Source organism: Gouania willdenowi, chromosome 11, assembly GCF_900634775.1.
Source record: "Gouania willdenowi chromosome 11, fGouWil2.1, whole genome shotgun sequence".
Lineage (NCBI taxonomy): Eukaryota > Metazoa > Chordata > Actinopteri > Blenniiformes > Gobiesocidae > Gouania > Gouania willdenowi.
The window spans coordinates 31737392-31762526 of NC_041054.1; the positions used below are offsets into that span (position 1 = coordinate 31737392).

General features: G+C 42.2%; 1 protein-coding gene across 2 annotated transcripts in view; it reads right to left on the reverse strand.

Moving 5' to 3' along the window:
• The window catches only part of epb41a (erythrocyte membrane protein band 4.1a), a 61777-nt gene that overhangs the window by 24860 nt on the left and 11782 nt on the right, over positions 1-25135 (reverse strand). Inside the window, exons 3-18 of one of the 2 annotated variants that reach the window (XM_028460627.1) lie at positions 22966-23280; positions 22773-22877; positions 22360-22478; positions 22061-22279; positions 21025-21112; positions 19088-19240; positions 18895-18992; positions 17602-17777; positions 16443-16711; positions 15750-15824; positions 13042-13086; positions 11875-11937; positions 8435-8605; positions 7935-8027; positions 6199-6300; positions 1090-1170 (exon numbers count right to left, since the gene is read on the reverse strand). In XM_028460627.1, coding sequence (XP_028316428.1) covers positions 1090-1170; positions 6199-6300; positions 7935-8027; positions 8435-8605; positions 11875-11937; positions 13042-13086; positions 15750-15824; positions 16443-16711; positions 17602-17777; positions 18895-18992; positions 19088-19240; positions 21025-21112; positions 22061-22279; positions 22360-22478; positions 22773-22877; positions 22966-23280 — 2172 coding nt within the window. The remainder of the gene's footprint in view (positions 1-1089; positions 1171-6198; positions 6301-7934; positions 8028-8434; positions 8606-11874; positions 11938-13041; positions 13087-15749; positions 15825-16442; positions 16712-17601; positions 17778-18894; positions 18993-19087; positions 19241-21024; positions 21113-22060; positions 22280-22359; positions 22479-22772; positions 22878-22965; positions 23281-25135) is intronic. The other variant, XM_028460628.1, reaches the window with a different exon arrangement.

The window sequence follows — 25135 nt, forward strand, 5'->3', positions numbered from 1 at the left end:
GTTGTTTTGTGTTACATTATGTTACGCTACATTACGTTATGTTGTGTTGTTTTATGTTACATTGTCACGTTATGTTATGTTGCGTTGTGTTGTTACATTATGTTGTGTTGTTTTATGTTACATTATGTTACGTTGTGTTGTTTTGTGTTACATTATGTTACATTACATTACGTTACGTTGTGTTGTTTTATGTTACGTCATGTTGAGTTGTTTTATGTAATGTTATGTTGTGTTGTTTTATGTTACATTAAATTATGCTACGTTGTGTTGTTTTGTGCTACGTTATGTTGCGTTGTTTTATGTTAAGTTATGTTATGTTACATTATGCTATGTTGTGTTGATTTATGTTACGTTGCGTTGTGTTTTATGTTACGTTACATTATGTTATATTGTGTTATTTTATGTTATGTTGTGTTGTTTAATGTAATGTTATGTTGTGTTGTAAATGGACTTGATTGTTTTATGTTACGTTACATTATGCTACTTTGTGTTGTTTTATGCTATGTTACGTTGCGTTGTTTTATGTTAAGTTATGTTACGTTACTTTACGTTACGTTGTGTTGTTTTATGCTACGTTATGTTGAGTTGTGTCATGTAATGTTATGTTGTGTTATTTTATATTACGTTATGTTGTGTTGTTTTATGTTACGTTACATTATGTTAAGTTATGTTGTTTTATGCTACGTTATGCTGTTTTACGTTATGTTACTTTTTTACATTATCAGAATCAGAATCAGTTACACACTGTTATATTAAGTTACATTATGTTGTTCTATGTTATGTTGTGTGATGTTATGTTGTGTCATGTATTGTTATGTTATATTGTGATGCTCACTGTGGCAAATCTAAATCGAGCTCCACCCCTGGTGGTCAAACTGTAGACTGTGGACCACATGGGTCTAATCTAAATTAACATTCATTAAAGTAAATCCAAATGTAGTTTGTCATAATTAAAAAGTGGATTAAATAAAAACAAAGCCCTTAGACTTAATGTCCTACATTTACATCCACATATAAAGGTTGTTAGAGCTCATTGGGCTTATAGTTATTATTCATGCAAAATATTCTAATGCATCCCTCAGTCCTTACCTTGTCGTGGTCGATTTCAGTATCTCCAGTGATTACAATTCTCTTCTCAATACGAGTCTCAGAGATTCCTCCTTTCACCGTCTACAACACACACACACACACACACACACACACACAAAGACACACACAATAAATACTGCCACAGCCCCGGCTGTGTAGCCTAGAAGCCTGTGGGTGGGGATCAGTCTGTCTCCACAGTTGCTCCTTTTCCTCCTCTGTGCAGGTTTGCCACTGGGTGCCATTTGCGCCGCCTCTGATTGGCTCTTTGTCAGGTTGGCGTTTCACGAGAGTGGAAACACCAGCTCTGTGCCATTCTGTCTCTGAGGAGCCACCCCGTTGGACTCTCTTTCTCATTATTGCTGTACATATTGTTAATAAACGGTGTTCGATCGCCTTTATGCCTTCAAAGGCCTTGTCTCATGTCACCTCTTTGAACCGGTCGTGACAGATTAGGGGCTCGTCCGTCTGTATGTAAGTAGCTTGTTCATTTAGTTTGTTCTGTCGTTTTATTCAATGGAGAGTCTGCACGGTCGTGACGCACATTTCTTGGGGTGTCTCCTGCTAGAGAAGGGGCGCATTTTCCAGTAGGCGGTTTGTGTCCGGTCAGATTTTGTCTCAGCATGATGTGTGGCAGGTTGGCTGGTTAAACGGTCAGCCGGGGGTGCGATCTGCGGGGTAGCGTTCGGTAATCTGCATGCAGAGAGCTGGCGTCCTGCTGGACCATATGCTTAAGTCCTCCGAAAAGTGCATGAAAAGTCAGATAAGTTAGTAAGATCTGGGTTAGGTAGCAAGAAGGAACTGCTACAGTCTCTTCTAGCTTGTAACAACTTGCAACAGGAGCTGTTACAAGTTGCAAGGCATTATAGAATTGATGTCGATGAAGGCCTTTTGAGAGATGAAGTGAAAGCAATGGTTATGTTAACTTTGTTTGAATGGGGGGTGTTGGCGAAGGAGCCGGGTGGTGCAGGTGCAGAGCCAAAAATGATGCATTCACAGTCGTCTGTGGCTCACGGGGACCTGCTGTCATTCCAACAACAGGAGCGGTTGTTGTTACAGTTTCCGTGTTTTAGATAGGAAGGCAAGGCACGGTGTCGGGCCGGCGTGATGGTGCAGACGAGTCCAATTAGTGCTTTGTTCCCAAATTTAACAAGGGTTATCCTGACATGTTTTTCACTCTGTTCAAGCGCGTAGCTGTCTTTAAAGCATGGCCGGATGCAGAGATGATTACAGTATACTGCTTCAGTGTGTTCCAACAGGAAAGGCACAGGAGGCTTTTTCAGCTGTGTGCGCACAAGACAATTTGACCAATCAGGGAGTGAAAGCAGCTGTGTTAGCAAACCTACAATGAATTAGTGAATGAGTTGTAGACCCAGTTAAAGAGTTGGTGTGCAGGGGTAACTACAGTTGAACAATTGTCTGTTTTGATTATCCTTGAGCAGTTTAAGAATGTGTTGCCTGTCTGGTGACATATCTTGCGTGAGCGGGAAAGTGTTGTTATGGCTGCAGAATTGGCCGATGACTTTGTGTTGACTCATGGGATTTTTGAGTCTGGTGTACGTCCGGGGTATTTCCGGTCGCTGTGCGGCCTGCGCTCCCGTTGGAAGGGGTGAACATGGTTATGGGCAATGACATCTGTAGGAACACCATGTGGGCCACTTGTACCCCTCCACCAGTGGTGGTGGCTGAGCCGCTAGATTTAGGGTTGACTCGTGAGTGTAAAATTTTTCCTGTGTGTGCTGTGACCCGAGCTCAGGCTAAACAGGGAGATGACATGAGGCAGGATGTCGAAGTAAAGGCTACAGTCGACCCAGTGTTGCTGCCTATGTTACCTGTTAGTGTGTGTAAAGGGGACTGGGTTAAGGCACAGAAGGATGACCCTACACTTTTGCAGTTGTTTGAGGAATTTGTGTCTGAGGCTCAGATACGAGATCTGGCACAAGGCTGTTTTATACAGGATTTGTTGCTTGCGCGCAAATGGTCCAGCTGTGGGGGCGGAGCTGTGAGTGAGCCTGTGTTTCAGTTGGTACTTTCTGAGGCATGTAGGGCACAGGGGCTAAAGGTGGCAAATGATGGTCATTTTTGGAGTGCGGAAGACTTACCTAGCGGTCCTCAAGCATTTTTTCGGGCCGCGGTTGAAATGGGTTGTGGCTCTGTATATCCGGTGGTGTCATATCTGCCAGCTGACAGGTAAACCTAATCAAAAGAATAAGCTGGCTCCGTTGCAACCTATTCCTGTGATGAATGAACCATTTGATAATTTGCTGATTGGTTGTGTGGGGCCACTGCCTGTGTCCAAGTCGAGTTTTAACTTGCTGACTGTCATGTGTCAGGCTACTCGTTATCTGGCCGCATTTCCTCTGCGCTTCATTACTGTAAAGGTCGTTGTAAATGCTCTTTTGCAGTTCATTTCAGTTTTTAGAATTCCCAAAATTATACAGTGTGATCGTGGTTCTAACTTTACGTCGCATGTATTTGCTCAGGTCCTGAAATTACTGGGTGTTAGACATAACTTGTCTACTCCGTACCATGCACAGAGCCAGGGTGCGCTTGAGCGTTTCCATCAGACGCTGAAGTCGCTGTTGTGCATATTTTGTGTGGAGTTGTCTCGAGACTGGGAAGAGGGGCTCCCGTGGCTTATGCTGGCGGCTCGGGAGGCTGTGCAGGACAGCACTGGGTTTAGTTTGAACAACCTTGTTTTTGGGCACTCTGTTCGTGGGCCTTTGGCAGTGTTAAAGAGTGGTCTAATTTCCTCTGCCGCGCCAACTACTTTGATAGATTATGTGAATGGTTTTTGCCACCGATTGTACACGGCGGGTTGTCTGGTGCGGGAACAGCTGCAGTTAGCCTAGGCCGGTTTGAAGGCTCAGTATGATAGGTGTGCAGAGCGTCATGGGTTTAGTCCTGGGCACCAGGTTCTCACACTTAAGCCTCTAGTGTGTTCTCAATTTCACGTGCGGTATACAGGGCCTTATACTGTCAAGGAGCAGGGGTTTGACCTGAACTACTTGTCAGTGACCCCTGGGCGTAGAAAGTCCACGCAATTGTGTCACGTTAATCTCGTGAAGCCGTACTGTCAGCACTCTGTCTGTGGCAGCAACGTTGAGGGCGAGGTGGGTCCAACTCTTGCTCTGAATGTGTGCATTGTGGTGTATGAAGGACATAGGTTTCTGGGTTCTGACAACAGGGTATTGATTAAGTCTTTGTTTGAGCATTTGGGAACTGACTGTGAATCTAGCAAAGTGTGTTTGCACGCGCTACAGTAACTTAACTTGGACGCATTGTGGGCCAGGGTAGGGTTGCTCTGGTTGACGCGAAGGTGACTGCGATAGCAGGCTTTCCTTAACCTACCACTAAAAAGGATCTTCTGCTGTTTTTTTATTTATTTATTTATTTTTATAGGAGTTTTTGTAAAAAAAGTCTCCACTGTTGTTTTCCCCTTAAGAGTTGATAAAAGCTGATGTTAAATTGTGTGGTCCGCAAACTGTCAGCGGGCGTTTGAGAATGTCAAGGCGCTGTGTTGTTCGTGTCTGGTGCTTGCAGCACCTCGCTTTGACAGGCCGTTTCAGGTCCAGGTGGATGCCAGCCAGGTCGGGGCTGGTGCCATCCTCCTCCAAAGGGGGGACGATGGTGTGCTTCTTTTATAAGAAGTTTAACTCATATCAGTCCAATTATTCTGTGATTGAAAAGGAGGCCTTGGCTTTGATTTGGGCCCTCCAACATTTTGAGGTCTACGTGGATGGGTATAGTTGTCTATACCGATCACAAACCGTTGACCTTTTAGAAGAGCTTTAAATCTCCTAACCAGCCCTTAGTTAGGTGGGCTTTGTTTCTGCAAGCATACAGCTTGGACATTAGACACGTCATTCGGCAGACAAATGTCCAGGCGGACGCCCTGTTGTGCGCCCCTGTGGGGTAGAACTTGTGAGGTCCAGGGTCTCAGGGGATGAGTGTTCCATTAGGCACTAACCTTAACTTTTTTGCTTCCCTCTCCTTAAATTGCTCCTTGGTACGCAGTTGCTGGGGAGGGTGGTAATCCTTGGGTGGTGGGTGATGTTTAGTGGGTCTCACATTCCGTGACCTTGGCCTTGGGGCTGTGTTTTGTACTGTATATAGCTTCAGTGTTTGGGGAGTAATTTTAGTTTTGCCTTAGCCGTGCCTTTTTTGGTTTGGGAGGGTGGTGTAACTTCAATCTGTCTAACCGGGAAGGTGGTTCTTCTGTGCAGGCCTTCGCTGTCTGGCTCCCGTGGACTGATGCGATGGGTGCTGTGCTTGGTACAGCCCCACTGCGCTACACTTGTGCACATCGGTGCGTTCACTCATCGGTGTCCAGGTATGTCTCAGTCCTGCTCTGCCTTGGTGCCTGGGCCTGTGGGGGGTTATTTTGGCTGGACAGATCCTTGCTGCACCCTCGTGCCTCTGTCCAGATGCTGCTGTGGATGTGGGTCCCGCTTCTCTGGACCCTCAGTTCATTCTGCCTCTTCTGCAACTGCCACTCCCACTGAAGTACTGCTGGACACATCTACCTGTGTAGTCTCCCTGGCATGCCACCACGGACTTGGTCTGATGCGCCTTGGCAATGTTGTGGAAGCACATTGTCTTTCTTCCAGGAGGTAAATACATAGGGTGTCTGGTAGTCGGTTAACCCTCCTGTCCGAACCCTGGTTCCTGCGTAGCCCGTCTCCTTTTGGGCCATCTGTTAGTGTACGTGTTCTTTATGTATTATGGGATGTTTGTTTGGTCCCCCTTAAGGGTCCCTTTTTTAATGTAGCCTTAGAAAGTCCATCTCTTTCTAAAAACAAAGTGTGTGTAATTGACCACCTGGCTCATTTTATAAGAATCTTAAGCACCTGAAGTTTCCTGTTTTGACCTGTTTCTCTAATATTCAGCCTATTAAACATTATCATAAAAAGGATTCATTTTAACGCACATTTTACAACTGGATTATTTGGTCATTTACACAATGATTCATGTTTTCTGTGTCATTTTCCATTTTCCTGAGGGCCAAATCGTGAAGCTCTAAAGGGCCAGGTTTGGCCCCTGGGCCTTGAGTATAATTTGAAGTTCAGTGTGATGTGGGTGGGTGTAGTGAGTGTAGTGGGTGTAGCTGACCTTAGTGATCTGGGTGGTGGTGGTGGTGCTGACAGTCTCAGAGGTGATGGTCTGAGCGCTCAGCAACAGCCCTGAGTCACGCTCAGCCACGCTGTCCACGGCCTGAGGAGAGACACGCCCCTTAGTGCTCACATGACACATGTCGCTGCTTTATTCACTATCTCAGCTCAGGCACATGACTTCATCTAAGAGGCTTCTTCAGTTCACTCAGAGGAAAGCGTTCCCTGGGTCCTAACGTTCTCCTCTGATGAGATGAGCTCTGATCCAACATGTGTTCTCCCTGTCAGCGTATGAACGTTTTTAGGTTCTAAGCTCTACGAACATGAGCTGCTGACTGAAAACATCACAGACTTCTCACAGCACAAGTGTGAACCATGTGTCATTGGTTTGGAGCTGATTTAGAACAACACAGTCCCAGCGTTGGACCCTGGCTCCTCCTCAGTGGCCACGGTTACATGATGTTTTTAATTAGGAATTAGTGATTTTGATTTAAATAATTTGGAATTAAAGTGTTCTACTTGGTGTTTTCATGGTAATAGTAATTCCTGAACTGAGGTTTACATGGAAAACAGGTTTATTAGGCTTTAGATAATTCTGCTTTAGGTCTGGGGGTTGGGAAGGCTCTGATTGGACAGGAGGAGAACATGACGTATCACGTCTATCAGGAGAAACACACAACAAACCTTTTATTGTCGGCTGTAACACAGAACACCACATTAGAACTGTTTTCACCTTTATTTTGCTCAACAATAACACATGGTTTCAGTTTGGACCGTGGAGCACCAGGAGATATGAACTAATCACTGGTAAAAAACCCAGTAAACCTCTGAAACTGATGATATTACAGCCTGTGAATGCAGTACGGGGACGCATTTACTCCGCCTCCGGGTCCTAGTGCCTGCCGTCGGTGAAGCATGTTGCGTTTACCGTGTTTCCCGAGGTCCTTGTGTGTTTAATAAGTCTGTGTGTGTCCGTGTGAAAGTCTGCATGTGTATGCCTCCGTCCATCCACTCTTTTCATTATATAGATGTCTTTTAAGGCTCTTATTAAATATTCTAAACTGTAGTCCGAGCCGCCGCCATCTTGGATTATATTGTCACCAGCGCGTCATCGCCACACGTTGAGCAAGCACAGAACAATCCAAATGAACTTAAAGCAGAATTACCCAAGTTAAGTGTTTACAAGAAAGAGAAATTAAAACTAAATAAACCAGCCACCTAATTCAGAATTAACTTTAATTAGGAATTAAATTAGCAATAGGAATGATGTGTTTACAAGGAATAAACTTTTATTCCATTTTAAAGAGTAATTAAAGCTCCCATGTAAACATGACCAGTGTGTGTGAAATCAGAGGTGATGATGATGTTCTTAATGCAGCAGATGAACATCTAAGGAAGCTAAAAACTATGGAAGACTACGGAAAAACTATGGGAAACTATGAGAAAAACTATGGGAAAAGTATAGAAAACTAAGGGTAATAATGGAAAAAATATGTGAAACTATGGGAAAACTATTAAAAAAAACTATGAGAAAACTATAGGAAACTAAGGGAAATAATAGAAAAACTATGGGATGACAATGTTCTTACTGCAGCATATAAACATGTCAGGATGCTAACGATGCTAAGGTGCTGCAAGGCTCAGCATAGGCTCAAATCTCCTTTCCTCTGCATCTTGATGCTCACACACACACACACACACACACACACACACACACACACCCTACTTGTCCCTCACCTGTGCTGCTTCGTATGTGACGGTCTTGGTTTGAGAGTGAACTAATGGCAGCTCTTTGTAGGCAACACTTCCTCTGAGGGGCTCAGTGACAGACTGTAAGGATCACACAGCACATGGTCTGTCTTTAGATACCAGTGAGTGAAGGATTCAGATAAACAACAACACACAGGTCAGAGGTCACTGTGGCATTTAGAGGAATTTAGGTTTTTGTGTTCTTTCCACAATTTGTGAAAGTCAGTCATAATCATGACTACAAGAAAATTATGGGAAACTATGGGAAAACTATAAGAGACAATGAGAAACTATGGAAAAATATTTAAAAACTATGGGAAACTATAAAAAAACTATAGGAAACTGAACCTGCAAATATTGTGGTGTTTCACTGAATTATTTAGTCAACGGTTGATGTTTTGTTTGATGAAGAAGAATTAATGAACCTTAATAAACAAATTGATTTGTTGCTGAATGCTGAGTCACCTTTAGAGTGAAGCATGACTCACCGCTGCTTGCAGCTGCCCGTTGATGCTCGCCGTGCGGAACGGAGAGTTGGTGGAGAGACGTTTGTCCCACTCACTGGGTCGAGGCTCAGGAACCGACTCCATGAACGTCCGTTTCAGCTCACTGATGCTGGTGTGGTGACGCATGATCTCAGTCTGAGTTTTATCCACGTCCTTCAGGGAGAGGGAACAATGTCAGACGTGGATGGTAAATAATGTCTGTTAGAGGTGAAGAGGAATAGGATCACATTTAAACAACAACAGAAGGAAAGACGTCATTGAGTCTGACATGATCAACAATGACCTCATCTTTTTTTCTCACACTATAATTGTATATATCTGTATTATATTTGTGTATTTATATGATTTAGATGATTTTACTGGAATGTGTGCACTTATATTTAATTACTTTTACTTAATTATGTATGTTTTCTTTTTTTTCTTGATTGCACGTCACATACTAAAAATAATGTGATCATGTGTTGGTTTATCATGTTAGTCAGGGTCAGAAGACTGTTGGAGAGTTACAGAATCATGGATGGATGCATGGATGGATGCATGGATGGATGGGAACTTTCAGGTTAGAGGTGTGACGGTGACACACACGACTGGGAAACAGGAAGTAGAAGCACATCTGCTGAACACTGACTCCTGCTGTTAATGCAGACACATTACATGTGTTTTATTCACACAACTGTTTTATTAAAGTCATTTACTTTGATCTCCTGACATGTTTCAACTGTCAGTCTGCCTCAGAGGCATCTGCTAATCATTGAATCATATAATAACATAACCACTAGAGCAGACATGGGCTCGTCTATAAACAGTCACATTTACAGACCTTAGAGTCACTGTTAGCTTATCAATAAACAGGAAGAGATTGATCACTTTTATAATAAGTGCTGACTAGGCACTAGGAGTGAGGTCCAAGACCAACACATGATGACCTGATAATAATGTATCATGTTTTTCTGCAGTCAGTGTCTTCTCCTCGTCCTTCTCTCTCTGCTCTGTTTCAGGTGTCGTGAAGCACCGTCTCTCTCTCTCTCTGTGTGTGCGTCAACTTAAAGCTGCATCATATGCATTTCTCTGTGTCGTTGCCATGGTGACGAAGTGTGCATCGGGACAAAATGACTGATCACAATGATTCAGTAAAAGCAGGAACGATTTCATGTAAACAGTTTCATTAATCCATCTGTTCTAATGTGACGGAGCTCAATTTTTTGGCAACAAAGTTTGAAAACTAGAAAAAACAAATTAGCTGAGTCATTGTTTAATAGAGAATATGGGAGTCTGGAAGAGCTCACAAGGCGTTTGAGTTCTGGGGGGCTGAAGGGGCGGGACAAACACACGCAGAGTAACCAATCAAATGAAGAGCGGACCTGATGACCATAGCGTGACATGGGTAGATCTTTTTTTCTTTTTAGGGCGGCGCTACCGGACTTTGTTCTTCTTCTTCTTGTGAACACTAGTTAAAATCACTACTCCTCTGTTATAATCTATGTGTACTCATCAACCCACGAAGCCCGGTTTTCAATTTGGGGCCCAAGGGACCCCAAAAGAAAGAAAAATAAATACAGTTGATTTGTCATTCATTTGCGAGTCAAATAATATGACAGTTGGTGGAAACCAATCATTGACACATACAATATGTAAATGGTGTCCATCACGCCCCATTTTTCAAATGAATACGCCTCCGTTAGTTCTCGTTAGATCAGAATGCAGTTTGATATGAATACTCTATGAATGAATATGATGAGACGCTCGGAGGCCTTTTTTTGAAATGGAGCCCGGGGGCCCACCCCCAATTACCGGTAATTTCCAAATTTATGAGAACATAGTCTTGTGATATATCGTTTCAAAGGTAATTCAACGTAGATTACAATTATGCCACACACAATTCGATTAGGGGCCCGTGGTCTCCCCTTTTTTGGCTCCATTAAAAATGTTTTCTCATTTATTTGTGAGTCAAATATTGCGACAGTGGTACCGAATCATTGACACATACCAATATATGAATGAGGTCCATTACTCTATATATGTCACAGGGGTGCCAGGGGCCCCATTTTTCAAAAGACTGCTCTTCTGTTAATGCTCGTTGAATCAGGCTGTAATTTGACATGGATATTCTATGAGTAGATGTCTAGAACCTCTCAGTGTCCTCCCTACTTTTGTTAAGTTTGGCCAGAATTTTGTTAATAAATACTTTTAATAACCTTTGATTTCTGTGTGGCGTCTTGTTTATGCCTTGACATCACATCCTATAGGGGGTCGTAACAGGTTTAAAGCCTCTTCTTGTTGTGGTTTCAATGATTTATCCAGATATAACGATTAAATCAGGTGTTTAGAAACAGAGCAGCTCTGAACATCTTCTCCATGTTTGTTTAATCACTGATTGGTGCAGGTGATATGACGTTATTTATCTAAGGCTCTGATTGGCTCGGTTTCCTTAGAAACAAGGAAGTGATCAAATTACCACACCCACTTTTTTACAAAATGTAAAGAAGTGGGTGTGGCTTATTGCCAGGCTAAGTCCCAGGTGTGGGAGAGTAAAAATGTTCCCTCATCCCTGATGATGTTGTAGCTCCGCCTCCTGATACAATGGCTCCTTTGATCCAGTGTTTGTTTTGTCCCAGTTATTGTTGCGTTATCTCAGTCCAAGACGTGATGTTGTATTATTAGTGGAGTGTTATTGTTAGAATAATAGAGATCCCTACATACATAACAACTCTGTCATTACTAATCTTCATATTGTGTGTTTCAGACAAACTGCTCATATTTTTATTTTTTTAAACTGGAATCTTTCAAAATCAAAATGAGTTTTCGCTTTTACAAAATCACAAATGAGCCTACACTATATGCAGTGATTTGATATTGCAGAGTTGAGATTTTCCAGATTGGCCAGCCTGACAGACACATTGAAGCAATCAGCAGATGCTTCTGAGGCAGACTGGCAGTTGACAGTTGAAACATGTCAGGAGATCAAAGTAAAATTCCTGAAAAAAGTTGTGTGAATAAAATAAAATAATGGAATAATAATAGAAAAAATAAGAAGACAAACTGAACTCGTTGGAATTATCAGAGCAGATTACAGTTGAAATATGTTTTAAATTCAAAGTGTCACCATCATTTATAGAAATACTGTGTATGTGTCACAGCTGCTCAATGTGCTGCTATCTTCCTTCCACACACACACACACACACACACACACACACACACACACACACACACACACACACACACACACACACACACACACACACAATGTCAAAATAAAACACAGCTACTTGCATGAGAATCAGAGAAGAAAATAGTGCATGACAAGCCATAAGGATTGAGCTACAGAAAAGAAAGCAGAGACAGATGTTAAAGTGAGATGAAGGCTGCAGGCAGGTGATCACATGACATGCTCACAGGCAACGGGAAGCGTTCAGATACAAACCTCTAACATCAAATTACTATGTCTGATATAAATAGTTTCACCCTCAAGTTTCTTAGATCTCTTCTGTGGAGAAAATCAGAGCACATCCAAACGTTAAACACACACACACACACACACACACGCACACGCACGCACGCACACACACACACACACACACACACACACAACATAGCAAAGACTGAGTTAATTATTACAGGGGTTTAATGTCTTCACTACAGAAGAAGATCTTTAACTTTTACTTGTTTTTTAGATCAACTAAAAGCAGCACAAGTTGTCATTGTGACTGAAAAATCTACTAAATGATCTAAAAATCTACTAAATGATCTAAAAATCTACTAAATAATCTAAAAAGCTTCTAAATAATCTATAAATCAGGCTGAATGTTTCACTCCAATAGAAACAATGGATGTTTACAGGCAGTGGGGCCGTGTGACATCATCAATCACATGATTTCAAGATGGAGGAACACAGGCTCTAAAACTGTAAAATAGTCCTATTTTTTGCAAAATATTGTGTTTTGTTAGACACAGATCTACTAATCCAGGGGTGTCAAACTCATTTATTTTAGTTCAGGGGCCAAACAGGGACCAGTTGGATCACAAGTGGTTTTAGGTTGAAAAACAAACAATTTCAACATTAATGTTCCCAAGTTTGCACCAGTTATAAATTAGACATAAAGTATGGGAGGCATCAACAATATCTAAGCAATAAGTGACAGATGCTTTAAATGTCCTTTGTTTTATTTATTCTATTTTTTTTTTTTACCAATTTTTATTGAATTTGGGAAGATTTTGTGAAATAATTTGAGGAAGAAAAATACTGTAAATGCTGACATGACTTGATCATGTGACCCTCAGATCAGATACAATCACATGTTTGTGGCTCCCGCTGTGATACAGTGGTCCATCCCTGTGTCAGACTAGGAGTGATCCTCCATAGCAGGACTTAGAATGACTTTAAAAACAGAAAACAAATAGAATCCAAAGGTTTTCTCTGATCTTTGAGCCTTTCTGGAACATGACACTTGTTTTCAAGCAGCAGCAGCAGGAATGAGAGGAAAGCAAATCACGGTGGAATGATTGTCCAACATCAATCAACACAAAGCTGTGAGAACGTGCACACAATGCAGCTAGCGTGGCTGTGTGATGGACAGGACGAAGGGCTGACCTTCCTGACCCGCACCACCTCCGTCTTTCTGTCCTGAGACGACTGCTGCTCACAGGAAACACAGGAACACGTCTCACTGACAGGGAACGCACTTCCCCTTCCTAACAGCTCCATGTGATGCTCTCACACTTGAATTAAAGCTGCAGTATGTAAGTTTTGTTCAGGAGGGGAGCGTGGAGCGTCTCACCATTCTACATACTGCAGCTTTAAAAAAGGTTTGAGGTTGACAGTGATATGAATGTGAGTTCCTTCTCACTTTGATCAGCATTAAAACAACACGCTAACAGCTAATCAAACATGTACGACAGCATATTAGGGCCACATTAACATAAAATAAAAATCTGGACATTACAACATTAATGTCGTAATATTTCAAGCTGTAAGTCATAACATTTCGAGATTAAATTCATAATATTTTGAGAATAATGTCTTACTTTTTTTAGATAAAAGTTGCAATTTTTTAGATTAAAGTTGTAACATTTCGAGAATAAAATTGTAATATTAAGAGAATAAAGTCGCAATATTTAGAGATTGAAGTCGTATTATTTGAAGGTTAAAGTAATAATATTTCAAGATTAAAGTCATAACATTTTGAGATTTTGTGAAACTCCGCCCCACACACTCTCTCTGCTACATGCCTTTGTCTCCTCCAGGCTAGACTATTGTAATGCTCTCCTCATCGGGATCCCAAGCAGAGCATTCTCAAGCTTCAATACATCCAGAACGTTGCTGCTAGGATCCTGATGGGGGTGCGTAAATACGATCATATCACCCCATCCTGAAATCACTGCACTGGTTCCCTCTGGAACAAAGAGTTGAAGATAAGATCTCCCTCCTCACCCACCAGTGTGTACACAGAAATGCCCCAACCCACCTAAAGGAACTTCTTATCCCCCAGACCTCCTCGTGCACCCTTCGTTCTGACAAAGCTCTCCTCCTTAAAATCCCCAGAACCAAGCTGTACAGCATGGGTGACCGAGCGTTCTGCTCAACTGTTCCCAGACTGTGGAATGTTCTCCCAGACCATCTGAGAGCTCCACAGACTGTGGATTCTTTTAAACGCAGCCTAAAGACTCACCTTCTTACAAAAGCCTTTTTATGCCTCGTTGTTATTGGTTTTAAACTGTTTTACTAGTTATGTTCATTATAGGTCTTTGGCTTTTTATGTAGCACTTTGAGATTTCTTTAATGTAAAGTGCTATACAAATAAAATCTATTATTATTATTATTATTATTATTATTGATATTTCCAGATTAAAGTCATAACATTTCAAGATCAAAGTTGTAATATTTCAGAATTAAAGTCGTAACATTTTGAAATTAAAATCAGAATATTTTGGAATTAAAGTTGTAACGTTTCAAGATTAAAATCGTACTATTTCCAGATTAAAGTCGCAACATTTCAAGATTAAAGTCGTAATATTTTGAGAATAAAGTTGTAAAATTTCAAGATTAAAGTTGTGGACTTCAGCACTTTTTTAGTTTAGTTTCAGCAGTTACACACTTCTCTCCTATGTGTATTCTCTGGTCCAGGCTGCTGACACGCCCACCACTCATAAGATAGAGCAAAAGTGTGTATGTGTGAAAGAAGGCGGGGCTGAAGGAAAGGAGGCGGTGATGTCATTTTTTTGGGCTGTCTAGAAATCACGGAGTTTTACCAACGTTTGTAAATGTTATTGAAATCTGTGAAAATTATAAAGTTCACTTTTAATTTGAAACGCCTTCAATGATAAACAATGTAACAGGTTAATTTGATCAGATTATTGATCAGATTATTGATCAGATCATTGATCAGATTATTGATCAGATTATTGCAGTGTGACTGAGGATCGGCGGCATTATTTTGTCCCAGTCACAGTTAAAATCTCTCTCCTCCATCATCATCATCATCATCATCATCATCATCATCATCATCATCATCATCATCATCACTGTAAAGCGTGACAGAGTTAGATGATGTAGATATGATGTAATAACGCGTCCACATATCATTTAATACAGAGGGATGTTTACAGTGAAACACAACTATTAACTTCTATAATACACAGTTTTAAATATAAATAGTTTAAAGTGAGCTGAGCCTCATTAAAATATGTGTGGGAACAGTTTGTGTTCCATCCTCATCTGCATATGACAGCATGTTTCACTCTGTAGTGGATCAAACTGTGACTTTACGTTGGACATAAAATAGTTGAATCACTTTGACCAACGTGGACAGAAGTCTGTGTCTGTCACAGTTATAATTAATCACACAGCAGCAGCTGAGTGATCACAGCTGCTGCTGCACGACACACGAGTCTATGTGGCTTCAAATGTAACTACGTCCATATTTCTAGTGTAATATAATGTTTCACCTTATGGGGGCGCTGCACTTATTCTAGGGTTAGAAGAACATAAGAGGAAAAGGACTTTCACACACCGGAGAATGCGCGTAAAGCTAGATTTGAATGGGAACGCCCACATTTCAGGGAGGCTCCACCCACAGTGTGTAACTGTGATGAAGGCGTGCAGTGACTGACTTAAGTACAGGAGGAGAATAGCATACAGCCAGAAACAGCACCACTGTGTGGTTTTTAGACTTAAGCACATGGGAGAATAGAGTCCGTCATGCTCAGATTTCTATTAATTTTCATGAGGCCCTAATATTTCACGGTAAACATGTGCTAACAGCTAATGGTCCGTCATGCAGAGCATCGAACCAAACCAACCTGGCTCTTCCTGTCCCTCCCTCCGTTGGTGACGGCTGTTGAGGGGATGCGCCTGCGCTCCCTCCTCGCCACTGTCTATTAGCACACACACACACACACACACACACACACACACACACACACACACACACACACACACACACACACACACACAAACACACAGACCCCACACAGTGATAGTGATGCTAAGCACACAGAGCTAACAGGGTCTGCATCAGCACTGCACACACAGAAAGCTTTTCCTCTCACACACACACACACACACACACACACACACACCTGTTTACTGGCATCATTTAACACAGTGGTTCCCAAACTAGGGGGCGTGGGTTGTGCACTTTATTAGTAAAAAGCTTCATTGCTGTTCTAAAATATGTGATTACAAGTTTTATTTTATTTTCATGAGATTTGAAGAAGATACATTTTAATGTTGCGATGGGGGCGGGCCCTGATGGGGGCGGACCCTGATGGGGGCGGGCCCTGATGGGGTTTGGAAACCACTGATGTAACATTTGACTGAAGAACTTTTTGTAGCAGAGACACATTTAGAAAAGAACTAAACTTGGTGAGTAAAACATTCATCTTTATATCACAAAACTGAAGTTTACAAAGACTAAATAGAGCTGAGATCATCTCATCCTACAGTGTTTGTTAACTCAGGTTAGAGTTAACCAATGATGTCATCAGTGATACCTTCAGGTCTGGGGTCAGGTCCAGGGTGGGGCTGTGGTGGCTCCGCCCATGCTGAACCGAGCGACACTCAGACTTAAAGTCAGACTTCCTGTCTGAGTAGCGCTGGCCTTTAGGGGTGGAGCTATGTTGGTGGGTGGAGCTATGTTGGTTGTCGGAGCGCAGCAGGCCGGGTAACAGAGGGGAGGGGGCGGCCTCGCCCGGAGACACGGGTGACATGACAGGGGCGCTGACTGGGCGGGACGACTTGTTGTCTGGAGTGGAGGCCATCGCTGCAGGGGACCAGAGGTTGAGAATCAGTATGAAGTAGTGCTGTTTATTGATCCTGGTCCAACTCTCAACAGTTCAGTTTTTTAATTTGTTGTACTTTGTCGTAAAATGTCAGAGAGACTGGCTTCCATGAGTCGGGCTAACCCTAACCCCAATAAAGTGCATGGATAACAATAATTACTAAAATTCAATTACAATTAATCACAATTACTGTTACAATTATACACAATTACCTTTAATAAATAATCCTTATTAAACGAAACCTTCCTCTTGTGTTAGCTTTCTTGTTAGCATCTCTAATGCTAACGGGTCAGTTTGACCCATGTTTTAAATCATCTGTAAAATACACTAATAAATATTATCTATCATCTAATTAGTTTCTCATCTATTGATTACCTTGTTAGGTTTCCTAATCAATGAATATATTGATATTTATGGTGTGGGCGTCTGAGCCTTTTTTCTGTCACTATAAACATAGTTTTATATATTTTTAAAGGTAAAATGATCCTGTAGAGAAGTGACAGGTAGTGGGAAAAGTTGATCTGAAACATATTCTAATAATTATTAACTACGTACAGTATGTGTCAGACATAGAACTGTAACATGGTTCACCAGGTTTACCTTTTATCAAATTGTAAACATTTTTTGTAGAATTTCCATGACAATTACAAAGTCAATTATCTGAACACAATTTCAATTCTACTACGATTACAACAAAACAGATTTTTTCCATTTACAATTAATGTAAATAACTGTAATTATTTATCAATTATGTGATTACAATTATAAGTGAGCCCAACCCTGCATCTCTGGGTTGAAAACAAGAATATTACAATTTAATTTTGCTTTTGGCATGGTGTATATATCTATAGTCTCTGCCTGAGAGACGCACCTCCGTCCAGACTGCGTGAGTTCCGTTTGCTTGACGAGCGGTGGAACAGCGGCGCCGGACGGTCGATCAGAGAGCTGGCTTGTCTCGTCTGAGCCTGAGTCCGACCACTGTATCTGAACTTAGAACCCAGCGCCAAGAACTTCCTAGGGGTGGTGGCCATTTCAGTGGAGGTCAGCCTGCACACACACACACACACACACACACACACACACACACACACACACGCACACGCATGCGCACACGCACACACACGCGCACACACGCACACGCATGCACACGCACACAGACACACATGCGCACACACGCACACACACGCGCGCACACACGCACACACACACACGCGCACACACACGCACACACACGCACACACCGACACACACGCACACACACGCACGCACACACACGCACACAGACACACACACACACACGCACACACACACGCACACACACGCACACACACACACACACACACACACACACACACGCACGCACACACACGCACACACACACACACGCACGCACACACACGCACACACACACACACACACACACACACACACACACACACACACACACACACACACACACACACACACACACACAGCTCTATTATGTCTAACTGTTGTTTGTGTGAAGCTCTAGTGTAAAGTAAAATGTGAAGGATTTGAACATTTTTGTAAAGCATGTAACAGTGTATAAAAGTTTATAAAAATGTTTTTTTTAAAGCGCAAAGTGTGTAAAATTTGTGAATGTGTAAAGTGTGTAAAACGTGCAAATTATGTAAAAATACATTAAAAATTCTGTGTAAAAATTTTACTGTGTAAAAAGTTTAAAATGTGTGAAAAATATAAAGCGAGTAAAATTAACTTCAGAAACATGTAACATGTATTAAAAAGTATAAACTATGTGAAGTGTGTAAAAAGTATGTGACACGTGTGTAAATGTGTAGTGCATACATTTTAAAAATGGAGAAAATTGTAAAGTATGTAAAGTAGAAAAGTGTAAAATTTACATAATGTGTACAACTTTAAAATTTGGCAAAATGCAAATTGTTTAATAGTGCTGACTGTGTAAAATACTAAAATGTGTAATATTACAGTATATATAAAAAAGTGTAAAGTGTTTAATAGTGTCAAATTTGCAAAAATGTAAAGTGTGCAAAAGTATAACATTTAAAGTGTAAATGTCTAAATGTGTAATAGTGTAAAATGTGTCAAGTACAAAAGTGAAAAGCGTGTAAACGTGTGTAAAGTGTAAAGTGTGTGTGAGTGAAAAGTGTGTATAAGGACTCACCTAAAGAACGTGTGATGTTCCACACAAACCTTCCAGAGCTTCTTTGCTGCTTTATAATTTGGTAGTTTGAATCCAATGGCGCTCTCATACTGCTCCACCTGGACACACACACACAGACACACACACACACACACACACACTGTGTAGACGTGGACACATGCTAGGAGTCCAGTGAACAGGTTCTAGGTTCTACCTCTGAAGGTCTGATCTTGATGAAGAAACTGCTGCGTTTGTAGGAAACCTTTAGAACTTTAGGCCACGGGAAACGGTTGATCCTCAGCTTTTCTTTATAGACCATGAGCCCCCCAGAGCACACCCCCAGCATGATGTCCACTCCATCCAGGTCCTTAATCAGGAGAGAGGAACATATAATATAATATAATATAATATAATATAATATAATATAATATAATATAATATAATATAATATAATATAATATAATATAATATAATATAATATAATATAATATGGGGGGGGGGTGCTGAGAGGTTTCTTTTCTTTGCACTTTATTAATAAAAAAGCTTCATTACTGTTCTAAAATTATTAGTTATCATTAGTTGTTGTTTTTATCAGATTTAAAGAATGTTACAATTTAAACTTTGTTTTTAAATTTTTTCACCAGTCTTTGAAACACATGTATTCTCCACATTAGCCAGAAGGAGGCAGTGCAGAGTTGAGGATCCCAACAGATGGCTCTATTTTCCCATTCAGACCAGCACACTACAGGACCATCAGCATTACCAATATGTTCACATTTACCAGTTCTAGACGGAACAAAATGTGTTACATTTCATGATATTTCACCCGTGTCGTCCACTCCTTGTCATGGAAGGCAATGAGAGCAGCATGCAGCTGATCAGCTGTGTGTGCGTGCTGCAGCTCAGTAAATGAAACTCTGATTAAACTATTTTAACACTTTGTACAACGTAAAGACAGTTTGATCCACTACAGAGTAAATAACAAGTGAAACATTGATGATGATGATGATGATTTCTGAAAGCAATGCTTGCTTGGAGGGAAGCCTCCAAGCAAGCACAAGGGGGACTCGCCTGGGCAGCATACAGCTTTGGTGCGACAAGGAGGTAGGAGAGGTGTTGGAGAGGAAAGGTGGAGAAAGAGGAGGGAGAGAAGACATGAGAGGAGGAGTGAGAGGAGGGGTGAGAGGGTGGTCAGAGAGATTGTAACATGTGCAGCGTTTGTCTCTGAGGGAGCAGATCAGGAGAAGGTTGAGGAGGGTGATGGAGAAGGTTGTGATGAAACGGTTGGAGATTGTGTTGCTGAGTGAGATAAGTGCAGATGATGAAGGTGTGCTGTGGTTGTGAGAGGATGAGGAGAGAGTGGTAGTTGTTCTAGAAGAAGTCAGTGGTGGTATTGTGTGGAGAGGTGATGGAGTTGTGGGTGAGTGATGGACAACAGAGATGGTTGAGGAGAGGGTGACTGTGGTTGTGGTAGATCAGCCTGTGTGGGGTATAGATGTGGATAGTATAGAGAGGTACAGAAGGACAATGGAGAGTCAGGTTGTGATTGGTGGAAATGAAAAGCTATAATTGGAGGTGATTTTAATGTAAATGTTAGAAGAAGGTACGAGAGAGAAGGAGTGAATGGGAGGTATGGGATAGGTAGAAGAAATGAAGAGATTTGATAGACTTAGTGAATATGAAGAGTTACATGAGGCGTTAGAGGAGAGGGACGTGGTTCAATGTGATGTATGAAGGTGGTATGAGTTGATGCTTTTATTATGACACTGGATGGTGTGAAATATGAGAACGGATGAAGAGTAGATGTTGTTGGACCACAAACGGAAAGTGATGACTGTGAGGGTGAATGAGAGGAGATGGAGAGTACCAGAGATCAGATGGAGATGTTGAAAGAGCAGGAGAAGAAAGAGGAAGATGAGCAGAGAACGAGAGAACTGATGGAAGAGGAGAATGTACGAGGATCACAAGAAATGGATGGAAGGACGAGAAAATGTAGAGATGAATGATGATGAATGACCAGTTGTTAGGTTGTTAGATTTGAGAAAAGTGAGTAAGTCTGGTCTGTGGAAGTTGTTGGAAAGGTATAGAATAAAAGGGAGGAGTCCTTCAGTAAGGATAGAACTGAGAAGTATAAATAAATGTAGATCAGACCTTGGCCTGGTGGAGATCCACTCCATACATGGAAAGCTTCTTGGCGTTCTCGAGGAACATCATGTCAGCCTGGGCTGGACTCATGGACCTGAACCAGGAGGAGAACCACAGGAAGAAACCATGAAGATCACATAATTCATAGTGTTTGATCCCCAAAGCGTTGATCAATTGATTGATCAATCAATCAATCACTTCATTTGCTTATTTACTGTTACTGATCAGGGCCAAATGTGGCCCCTGGTCTAATTTTGTACGGCTGGAAATGAAAATGCACAAAATGACTAAAAAACACACAAAACAGTAAGAAAACACAAAAATGATTCTAAAAACACTTGAAACAACCAGAAAACAGGAAAAAAAACAACACAACAAATATTACTTATATGATGAAAAATACACAAAACAACAAAAACACAAACTCTTTGTAGTTTCCTGTGTTTGGTCATTATTCTAATGCTGACATGAATGTTGATCATGTGACCCTCAGATCAGATACAGTTACATGTTTGTGGCCCCGCCCACTGTGATAAAAGCTGAGACCAAATGTTGTGAACATACAGCTCAAATAGATTTATCAGAAAAGCAGTGATTTTAGAAAGTCTTAAAGTGGGAGGAGCCTGCTGTGCAGTAATGGACTCCTCCCCCTCTGACCTGTAGGTGCAATAACAGACTCCTCCCACTCTGACCTGTAGGGACAGTAACAGACTCCTCCCACTCTGACCTGTAGGGACAGTAACAGACTCCTCCCACTCTGACCTGTAGGTACAGTAACAGACTCCTCCCACTCTGACCTGTAGGTACAGTAACAGACTCCTCCCACTCTGACCTGTAGGGACAGTAACAGACTCCTCCCCCTCTGACCTGTAGGGACAGTAACAGACTCCTCCCCCTCTGACCTGTAGGTACAGTAACAGACTCCTCCCCCTCTGACCTGTAGGGACAGTAACAGACTCCTCCCACTCTGACCTGTAGGGACAGTAACAGACTCCTCCCACTCTGACCTGTAGGTACAGTAACAGACTCCTCCCCCTCTGACCTGTAGGTACAGTGCAGCTCCATCATCTTCTCCTCCAGCTCTTTGGTCTGGCCCTGGACCATCTTCATTTCCTTGGTGTACTCGATGCCGTGGACCTCTGGGTCGTACTCGCCCAGCTCTGACTGCAGGGCGTAGGACCCCAGCAGGGCCAGGGTCACGAAGGAGCAGGGGAGGCGGCCCTGGAAGATGTCCTTCCTCAGCTGGAGACAAAGGTAATACCTGCAGGTGGAGGAGGAGAAAAGCTCAGCTGGAGTCATACAGCAGTGCTAACATGCTAACATGCTAACGTAGCGCTGTACCTGGTGATGTCCTCTGACAGCTGGGCTGGGTCAGGAGGGTAGAACTTCACATTAAAAGTGAAGTTGTAGTTTCCTCCATGGACCTGTCTGCGGATCTCCTTAGTAAGGTCCATCCAGGTCTGACACACACACACACACACACACACACACACACACACACACCATGATAAAACTGGCTCTTTATGCCTTAATTTGAATAAAGTAAGTAAAGTAGTCCCCATTATAAAAGTTAATTAAATGAATATGGTTCATAATAATGTGTTTATTAGACATAGATCTCTTAATAAGGACATGTAGATGATTTTAGGACCCAGTGGAGGATCCTTTAAATGTGAATGTAGAAATGAAGTGGGCGGGGCCATGTCATGGTGACGCACACACACACACACACATCAATACATAATCATGCTCACCTTCATTGTGGGGCTGTCCCAGATGGTCAGACCATAATAGTCCTTCTCCAGCAGGTTGAGGTGGTCACACACCTTCATGAACAGCTCCTGACCTTTAGCCAGTTTCTAACACACACACACACACACACACACACAGACAGAAGTGTTTGTGACACACTACTACACACACACAGAGAGAGGAGGGTCGTCTTACATCCAGCTCACACTCATAGTGAGTGTCATCCAGCAGAGTGACGTGGATCTGGATGGTTCTGGGTCTACGAGCTGCTCGAGGGACTTTTGCCTCCTCTGGTGTCTTCACCTTCTCACCGTCTTCAGGACTGGCCTCCACCTCCACCTCCACCTCCACCTCCACCTCCACCTCCACCTTCTCCTTCTCCTTCTCCTTCTCCTCCTTGTTGTTGTCCTCCTTCTCCAGGTGAACTTCTTCATCCTCCTTGTCCTCGTCCTTCTCTTTCTCATCTCTGTCTTTCTCCTCCTCATCCACTTTCTTTTCCTCCTGCACAGCCTGACACACACACAGACACACACACACACACACACACACACACACGCACACACACACACACACACACACACACACACACACACACACACACACACACACACACACACACACACACACACACACACACACACCAAATATTATGAAGCCAATTCTCATTATCAAAGGCTATAAAAGCAGAAATAATTAACTAATGTATGGACACCAACTGCAGCATGTTTGGTGATAATAATAAACATTAGGTCAAAGATAAACATGTTTTTGTACAAAAAAGTTCAGGCTCAAACCCACTTTGCCACAACTGTGCCAAAGTTTTCCAAAAGTTTGGAAACAAGTGTGTAACTGTAATATGTCAGTCAAATTGATTCCAATCATTGTTAGTCTTTTGTTTGACCACTAGATGTTACATTTTGGCTTGAAATAAACACACATTATCTAATTTCATGCAGGTCTCTGCTGTGCCATGTGTAATGTTATTTTTGGTTCCACTCTTTGATGCCATTACGCATGTGTCTAGTTCAGCAATGCTTTGACCAATCAGAATGCTTGACACAGCGTTGTAAAGCTCACAGCTGGTAGAAATTGTTGATATCAAACAATATGTCGGTGGGCTTTAGCCCTGGCCAATCAGAGCTGGCTAAAGGAGGGACCTGCCATATTACGTATGAGTGCTATGCATTAATTTGACAGATTTCTCGGCTGAGAAATGCTCAGATGTGTGTAATGGTGATGTTTATCTGACGGCACGATTTGGATTTATCAAAATATGGAGTTTTACCCGTTTTGGGCTAGTCCACAAACTCTCCTGATGGAGATGACCTTTTATTTATTTCAAACCCCACATCCTCCCTCCCCTCAGTTCTGTCAATTCAGGATCAGTTTGGGCACCAATCAGGGTATAAACTAAACATACAGGAAAGGGAGCTATTTTTTGGCGAGGTCACTTCCACAATCCATATTTCCCTTCAAAAAAGCTGAAAAGGGATTCAGGAACCTGAAGGTGTTTATCACCTTTTCCTAAAGAACTTTCAACCGTTCTTAGATAAGTGCAAGTCAGACTTGTCCAGAAGGTCTTTCCTCTCCCAGGCACGTACAGGCCGAGTTAATCTTAACAACAAGGTTATTCTTCTGAAATTTCTGTATCATTTTCACACATCTCAATTTGTCTTAATAAATCATTTTTTGCTAATCTCGACAAACAATGTAATGCTTTCATTTGGCTTAATAAACCATTAAGAAACATATTCTTCAACTTTTTAAGCCTGAAGGAGGACAAGCCCTGCCAAAGCAAAGCAACATTAATAAACTTCTATATTGGCTCCATGACAGGTGCAGATGTCTGTCCTCCCTCAGCTCACACTAAAACATCATCTGCTTCCTGTTCTTTGCATTCTATGAAGTGTCCGTAGGGTCTCACCTAATCTGGTCACCAATACTCTTCAAATGTGGACCCAGTTCAGGAAGCAGCATGGTTTACATAGAGCTTCAGTTTAGCTTCTTCCTTAACGCTCTGACCCTACTTTTCACGTGTGGTCAGACAAGGTTCTCAGAACACTTCATGACCAATATAATGAAGGTGTTTTCATGTCCATCCATCCATCTTCTCCCGCTTAGCCGTTTCCGGGTCGCGGGGGCAGCATCCTCAGTAGGGAGGCCCAGACTTCCCTCTCCCCGGCCACTTCCTCCAGCTCTTCCGGGGGGACCCCGAGACGTTCCCAGGCCAGCCGAGAGACATAGTCTCTCCAGCGTGTCCTGGGTCTTCCCCGGGGCCTCCTTCCGGAGGGACGTGCCCTGAACGCCTCACTAGGGAGGCGTTCAGGGGGCATCCTAATTAGGTGCCCGAGCCACCTCATCTGGC